Here is an 8547-nt window from a genome sequence, read left to right on the forward strand (position 1 = left end):
AGACCATCGCTTTGTATAATTACACAAAAGATTTATTGTCAAAATCATTACACAAAAAAGGTATTATAATTATTAAATAACCAAAAAAAAAAAGTAAACACAGTTTAAAGAAGATGACGATAGTTGTTGTGTGTGACGATAGCTTTGCGTGTTAAATGCGACAAAAAAATAATATTATTATACTATTCAATAAATCGAATGTGTGTGGAGCACGTTTATTATTTAATATTATCAATATTACTGTATAAACCGGTGACTATCACTTGCCAACAAGTAGAGATATATGTATGGATAAGTGTCCGTTCTGTGTAGCTTATTGTGTACGGTGTGCTGTCCGCCATCCGCCATCCGGTGACCGTCCATCCGTCCTGGTCCTCCTGGGTTCACCTGCTCCGCGGCTGCAGGCGCACGCGAAAGCCCTCCTCCCGCTTCAGGATGATGTCCGCCTGCAGCTTGAAGTCCGATTCGGTCAGGTCCGAGTATACACGGTAGTTCCGCAAAATGGTCGACAGAAGGATCTTCAGCTTGAGCATCGCGTACTTGCGTCCTAATAGTGCAATTAAAAATATTTAACTATTAATTTTTTTTTGGAATTTAAACTTTTTAATCTATATAAAAGTATTTAAATTCAAAATTCTTTATATCGGTAAAATATAAAAAAAACAAGAAAGGAAGCTACCTTCGGCCAGCCGAAGCTTATATACCCTTGCAGATAAAGTAATACTCACTCGGTGCAGTTCCAGGGATTCCAGATTCAGTGTTCCTATTTTTGAATTTTGTTTTTAAGTAGTCAAGAATTAAAACGCCTACTTCCTACAAATTAACAAGAATTTTCTTGTATATGTTTGAATATTCCTATGGGAGCCTTAAGATATAGTGGTCCGATCCGGCTCGCTCCGACATATGTACTACCTGCAATAGAAAGAAGACTTTCGGGAAAGTTTCATCGCGATAGCTTTAAAACTGAGAGACTAGTTCGCATAGAAACGGACAGACGGACAGACGGACAGACGGACAGACGGACAGACGGACAGACGGACAGACGGACAGACGGACATGGCTAGATAGACTCGGCTATTGGTGCTGATCAAGAATATATATACTTTGTTTGGTCGGAAACGTCTCCTTCACTGCGTTGCAAACATCTGACTGAAATTATAATACCCTCTACAAGGGTATAAAAATAATAAATAAAAATGGACAAAAAATTTATATTTTTCATCTCGATATGTTACAAAAATATATAAATTAAAAAATGTTTAATTGCTTAAAATATTTCTTTGAATTATTTAAATTCATTTGAATTTAAGGATCAGCATTATCAGTTTTTTATGATTTTTATTTATTTTAATTGAAATATTTATATAAAATATTTTTTTTTATTTAAGTTTATAAACTTTCTTTGGTGCATAAAATTTGCCTTAATTTTTTTGTTCAGTGATAGATCTCTCACACTCACCCACACAGCTGCGCGGTCCCGCGGAGAAGGGAACGAAGGCATAGTAGTGCCGGTTGGCCTGCCGCTCCGGCAGAAAGTTGTCCGGATCGAAGACGTTCGGATTGGCGTAGACCTTGGGGTTGCGGTGGAGCAGGACGGTGGCCACTGTCACCGTGGCGCCCCTGGGGATCACGTAGTTGCCCGAGTTCAGCTTGAGGTCCTCCTGCAGCTCGCGGGCGATCAGCGGGACGGGTGGGTACATGCGCAGCGTCTCCATCAGACACCGCTCCAGATACTTCATCTCCAGGGTGTCCTGTAATATTAATATAAAAAATAAAATGTTTGTAAACACCTACAATATTATTAACATATTATTTGCGAATTTCGGTTTATTTTTTTTAGATTTTAAATTCAAACCGTTTTGGCTGGCGTTTCAACTTCCCTTTTTTAATATGCCTACTTTTATAGTAAAAGATGACCGTATAAAAAAAAATTACTTTTTAGAATGACTTGATTTTGGGCATATTAAATTAACATGCTTGACAAATCTTGGTATTTTATTTAGTTATGATTATAAAATATATAAAAATTCAAATAAATCCTACCATATTAGCACATAGGTTTCAATAGCATATTATTTGCGAATTTCGGTTTAAATCCTAGATTTTTAACTCGAACCGTTTTCGCTGGCGTTTCAACTTGCCGTTTAAAAAATGCCCACTTTTATAGGCATAGATTACCCACCTGAAACGTGGCCGGTCGCTGTGAGTCGCCAAAAATGGAGTCTAGTTCGGCGAGCACGCGGTCCTGGATCTCCTGGTGGATGCCCATTAGCGAGAGGAAGAACGAGGATCCCGCTGCCGTGGTGTCGTGTCCCTCGAACATAATGGTGTCCACCTGCTCCTTGATCTCCGTGTCGGTGATGAGTGCCCCATTCTGGGCACTTTCCAGCATCAGATCGAGGAAGGCCAGCCGCTTCTTCTCGCCAATATCGTTGTCCTCCACATCCAGATCGTCCTTGAGTCCAGCCGACTGGCCGTAGGAGAGGCCCGTGGTCGTCTTGTCCTCCGCTGGATTGGCCACCTCATCCTCCGTTGCCTTCCCATCCCTCAGTTCGTTCCGCTCCCTTTCCATGGCCGCCGCCTTCAGTTCGCACTGGGCCAGGGATCCCCGGGTGCCCTGCTCGAAGGCCGCCTTCTTGCTCCTGATCACCTTGGTGGTCAGTCCGTGGATGATGTTCAGCAGGCGACCCTGCTCCTTGTAGTAGCGCGTCAGGGTGAACACGAACTCGTTGCGCAGAAAGATGCTGCGGTGGCGGGCGTGGAGGATGTCGCACATCCGCATCACGGCCATCGCGTACTCGAAACCCGATTTGTCCTGCGTTTTCTTCGACACGCCCATCGCCGTCTCTGGAAAATAAATACAAATAAATATAAAAGTATAATAAAAAGTTTAAATACAAAAGTATTTATATTATTTTATGTTAAAAAAAAATATATACCTTTAGATTTGGATTTTTGGCAAACAAAAAATGATTAAATTCAAGATTAAACATATTATGATTTTTAAAAAATATTAAGATTATTTGAATATTGTTTTGCATATAATCCAATGTTTATGGTATGGATTGTTCGAAATTTTTGTCGCATATAAACTATTTTACTCATAATGACGAACAAGATTTTAAAGATTTATTTGGAATATTAAGATTTATCTCAACCAAAACAAAAAAAGTTTATAGATTAAAAAAAAAAATAAAATAAAATAAAATAATAAATAAATGATTTTATATACCTACTTATTAGGATTTATTGGTTTATTTATTGTTGATTTATTATTAGGATTATTAATGTTTACCTTACAAAATAATAAATCAAAACATGTAACATTAAAATTAAACTTGTCTTAAAATTAAGCAACTTAAATTAATCATTTTTTTAATTTCAATAAACTAAAATCACGTGTCTTGGGTTAAATGACAAAATGTAATTGCAAATTCTCCGCCCAGTGCAGACTCGGATGTTTGGAGATCGAGATACAGATACAGATACATTTAGAGATACAGATACAGATAGTAGAGATAGAGATCGGGGAGATGGACCCCCAGCACAAATGGGGGGAAGTGGAATGCACTCGCCTGACCCAAGCGCCAATTGAACTTAACAAACAGACAACAACGGACTCCCTACCCCCTCACACCCCCCCACACCCCGCATACCCCCTGCAAATCCCGGCTGTCTAATTGTAGATACAATGCATAAATAGATCTATAGATGACAGCATAAACGAGCTTACGGATCCGCAGATCCGCTTCGAGAGCAGAATGTTTTTGTGGGCTGTGGGAAAAATGCGAGACAGGAATTTGTTTTTGGCATTGGTTTTTCACTTCAGAGAGAGAAGGAGTTTTTATATAGAGAATAATAAATTTAGAATAAATATAACTATTGTAAAAATCAGCAAATAGGTTATTCTATATTTACTAAAAATATATAGAATTTAAAAGGTGGAAAACAATTAAAAAAAAATGTATATATAAATTGTTAATAAATATAAATATATATAAATTATAAAAAAATATGCATTGAATAAAAAATCGTCGTATTGCTTCGTCAGCCAAAAATAAAATTATTTTTCAAGTTTATTGAAATTATTTAAAGATTTTCTACGATGAAATGTTAAGATAGGTCATTAATAATATACTCTTCTCATTTCGAGTTGACTTGTTTACTAGGCGGTAGGGAAAAAGGAAATCTGGCTTATGCAATGACATTTGGTTTTTCCTGCCCATTCTTACGATTCGAATTGAAAACATTTGCCGTTTTTGCAGTTTTTCATAAGCAGTCGTTCAGGTCTTAATTGCTAATTGCCCGTTTGCGTCAGACCCCATAATCGCCGTGAACAACTCAGAAAGTCTGAAACAACCTCAGCAATGGATGTTGTCGGCCGTTGCATTCAAATTTTCCTGATTAAATGCTTAATGGCAATGCGACGTGCCTTTAATTGCAGCGCTTAGATTCAGATTTTCGCTGGGATTCGTTGCATTTCGTTGCAGTTCGGTTCGGTTCGTTTCGGTTTCGTTTTGAGTTCTGCCTGGTATCTTGGCTGCATTTCAATTGAGGGCTCGGATTCGGATTATGCAATGGCCTAGAAATCAATCCGAAATCGGCTACAATGTCATTAACATTGGCCGCCTTCCAATTTGTCTAGCTCTTCGGGCGGTTTCACTTTTTCCCGGCCCCAAAAAATGAGAAACGTGTTTGGCTTTAAGCGAATTGTCGTCTGGGTGGCATTTGGCATGAATTAACTACCCACTTGGGTGGTCCTAAAGTATAGGGACAACCTTCACCTGGATCTACAAATGGGCGAAGATTTTACCAAAATCGAAATGGAGGTTCTTGAGTTATCTTGGTCTAGATTCCTTCATATTTCATAGTTTAGTTTTTTGATTTCTTGTAAAACCATTTGTTTGGATCGCAAATATATATTAATATTAGCTACTTTAATATGATTATTGAGGACTGAGTTCCTATATTAATAATTTACTATATTAAACCCCTTATAACCGATCTGAGTTTGAATAAATAGCAAAACCTGCATAGCAGCTGAGTTACAATAGGCAAGTGGCATAAATATTCAAGAGTTCCTCGAGAATGTGCACCCAAATCACTTAACATAAGATATGCTTTGATATTCAACTTAGTTCAGCCTAATTAACGCAGCCAATTCTGAGTTACGATAGTTAGTTCTTGCTGGGGAAATACCTTTCATTAGGGCATTTTCATAACTAAGCCACATGATCGTTTAGAGGACAAAGCCAACCAGTTTTCAGCAGTTTGGCAGCTGGCGGTGGCATAATTCGGTTAGATCGGGGGCCGGGATCTGATATATATATATATAAATATATGTATATATGCAGAACATCATATTTGCGCCCATTGTTGGGGGCACAACAAAAGCAAATGGGCAGCAAGCAGAAATTTTTGATTTGTCAGTATATAGGGAAATGGGTCTGCACTCAATTGTGTGTTGTGGCATACAATATAATGTATAGTATGTTTTAGCGGAGATTAGGTGACTTGGGCACACGCATACGCGTATAACTGAAATTATGGTATGGGTATATGCTATATGATGAATTTCGCTACCGCCACTGCGAGTGCGTGTGGGTTGACTGTACTTTTGTGTAATCACAATGACGAATGACGGATACTATCCCTACTACTACTATCCGTATATCTGTTCACTTACCCAATAGAATCTCCACGGTTGCCTCGCTCATGTAATCATGGCAATCAAACGTGCGACCATTTTCCGCACGCAGTTTCCTCACCACATTCCGCGAGTTCTCGTTGAAGAGCTCGATGAAGCTCTTCAAGACGTTCAGATGGAATGTGGGTGCGATCAGTTTGCGGTGCGAACGCCATTTTTGACCTGCAACAATAGGGCGATAGTATAGTATGTCGAACCAAAGCCTAAAAATTACATTTACATTTATATATCCAACAATTATTAAATCCTAAAAAATATTTATTTTTTTTTATTTTGTCATATTAAAGCTAGTATACAATACTAAAATTAATTTAAAGAAAATGGCACTGGAAACTGAAGTCCTTCGGCCATCCTAAAAAATAGTTTTCTTTATGATCACTATATTATTTATTAATTTTTCAAAGTAACACAATATTTATAAAAATAAAATAATATTTTAAATATTTTCTATCAATACAATATTTTTTTTGTAACTGAAAATAGTAAACATTTTGAACCAATTCTTTAATAACCCATATTTTGATCATTAAAATTTTTTAAAAATATTTTAAATTCATTTTCAAAAATTATATTATCCCTTTTTGACTATAAAAAAGTGTACTTAATTTTTTTCCGTGACTTTTCTGCGACGTTGATTTTATTTATAGCGGCATTGTTGTGCCAACTGTCAGGCTAGCGGATCGCTTAATTAATTTATGATTCCGCAAATTGCATTAGTGGCAAGTGGTCCTCAAACTGACCCTCCCCTACTTGCCACCCCCTCAAAAAAACCGAAAGTCACCCCCTCCCCCGCTTTTGAACGCCCCTCACCTGTGCTGATCAGCAGTCCATCGCCCAGCCAAGGCTTGAAGAACTTGTACTCGGAGGCCTTGTCGATGTAGACATGGCTGCTGAGCAGCAGCTCCACGTCCCGGGGATCGTAGATGAAGACCACCAGCTTGGGCCCGATCCACATCTTGGCTATATGCTCGAAGGGGGCGCTCTTCCGGATGACTGTTTTGAAAACAGCTGCAGGCGATAGCGAGATATTTGATCATTCGATCGGTTTCGATTTTGGAAAATTATATTAAAAGTGAAAAACAATTCCTCTCAAGCCAAGAAAATGTTTTTGTGAAAAAAACATTATAGTTTCTATTTAAATATTTAAATATATGAATAACAGAAATTTTTTTAAATATTTGTAAAAGAAAATTTGGAATAATGTTCTTGTAATAATTGAAAATCCTAACTAAAATATTCAAAAAATCTATGATCTACAAATTTAAATTATTTTTAAAAACACCACTTTAAAATATATAATATATTTGTTCTTAATTGCAGAAGTATTTTAATGACCGATACTTTTCTTTAATTGACAGTTTTCAATTATTTAAATTGCAAAAAACAAAGATTTTTATCTTTTAAAGTGTAAATGTAACAAAAATAAAGAAGTCAACATAAAATCAGTTTTCAAATTAATTTGGACGATTCTTAATAAAATAAAATAATAAAATTAATTTTTGATATCAAAAATAATATGACATAAAAAATATCTAATATTATATATTGAATATCGATGGTAAATAATAATAGAATTAAGTAAATTAAATAAAATTAATTTTTGATATCAAAAATAATATGCACTTTAATATTTGATATAAAAAATAAATAATATCTACTATTATATATTGGATATCGAAGGGTAATAATACTAGAATTAAATAAAATTAATTTTTGATATCAAAAATAACATGTACTTTTATATTTGATATGAAAAATAAATGATATCTACTATTAAATAAAAGTAGATATTATTTTCGATATCCAAAGCAAATGATCACTGTTTTGCACTCGATTTAGTTAGTTAGTTAGGATGGCATTTGGCATTTACATGAAGCGGGTCCGATCACATCGAACAGGTGGCCCACGATGGGCAGGCCCCTGGGTCCCGGCAGACGTCCGGCCAGCCTGTACAGGTGGGCCCGCGACAATCGCCAGTAGATGTACCACAGCACCAGCGTGGGCAGCAGCAGGAAGTAGAAGACACTGCTGGGCGAGCCCATTGCGGCGTCCTTCTTCAGCACTTCCATGGGATTGGGATCCTTTTCTTCGTTCGCCGTTCGCGTATCTCAAAACTTGTTCAAACCAAAGCACCAAAACCAAAACAAAACCAAACAAAAAAAGCGATTGCGATTGGAGCACGCGGACTTCCCAAGTAGACACGGTTCGGGATCAGCTATCCATGGGTTGGGATGATGGGATCGCTGGATCGTTGGATCGTTGGATCGGTAACCGGATGTTACTCGCTGCTCGTCCAGCGCACAACTAAACGGCGACAGCCCCTCGCCGAGGCATCCAGTGCGAAATGAAAATGAAAATGAGAATCACGAAAATCAACACAATCGCAATCCAAATCACAGCCCACACACTTTTTTGAGGGGATTTACGGGCGGAGTTACGGACACACGGACAACAAAAATACGGACACACGAGATACTCGGATAGCCGTGCTTATAAATCAGAAATCCGAAATCAGAAACGATGGACCCGCACTCGCACTTCCAGCGACTAGCCAGCAGCGACGGTGCGAACGACTTTTATAGCCAACAATGTGCAGCATATTCACACTGAGAGAAATTATGTATATTTTTTTCTATATCATCTTTGGGTTTTTTCTTACAAATTATTAAATATTTTGAGTCTTTTTGATTTTAAAAGGATATAGTCTTCACACTTTTCTTGTTGGAAAGATCCTGTTTGCGCTGAAGTCAAGGTTTACACTGGAAGAAATATTTTTAATATTAAAAATATTTCTTTTTCATGATTAAAAAGTATTTGAAATGTATTGCAAATTTTTACTT

At 37.2% G+C, this 8547-nt stretch overlaps 1 protein-coding gene across 1 annotated transcript; it reads right to left on the bottom strand.

The window, feature by feature from the left end:
• Positions 1-39: 39 nt before the first annotated feature.
• Cyp4g15 (Cytochrome P450 4g15) lies at positions 40-8239 on the bottom strand. The gene is made up of 6 exons (XM_017155748.3): positions 7578-8239; positions 6518-6715; positions 5687-5869; positions 2183-2847; positions 1460-1751; positions 40-547 (listed from the first exon to the last, which is right to left on the bottom strand). The coding sequence occupies exons 1-6, from the start codon at positions 7774-7776 to the stop codon at positions 384-386; spliced, it is 1701 nt and encodes a 566-aa protein (XP_017011237.2). The 5' UTR covers positions 7777-8239; the 3' UTR covers positions 40-383.
• Positions 8240-8547: the final 308 nt, after the last annotated feature.

The sequence above is a fragment of the Drosophila takahashii genome, chromosome X, assembly GCF_030179915.1.
Source record: "Drosophila takahashii strain IR98-3 E-12201 chromosome X, DtakHiC1v2, whole genome shotgun sequence".
NCBI classification, from domain to species: Eukaryota; Metazoa; Arthropoda; class Insecta; order Diptera; family Drosophilidae; genus Drosophila; species Drosophila takahashii.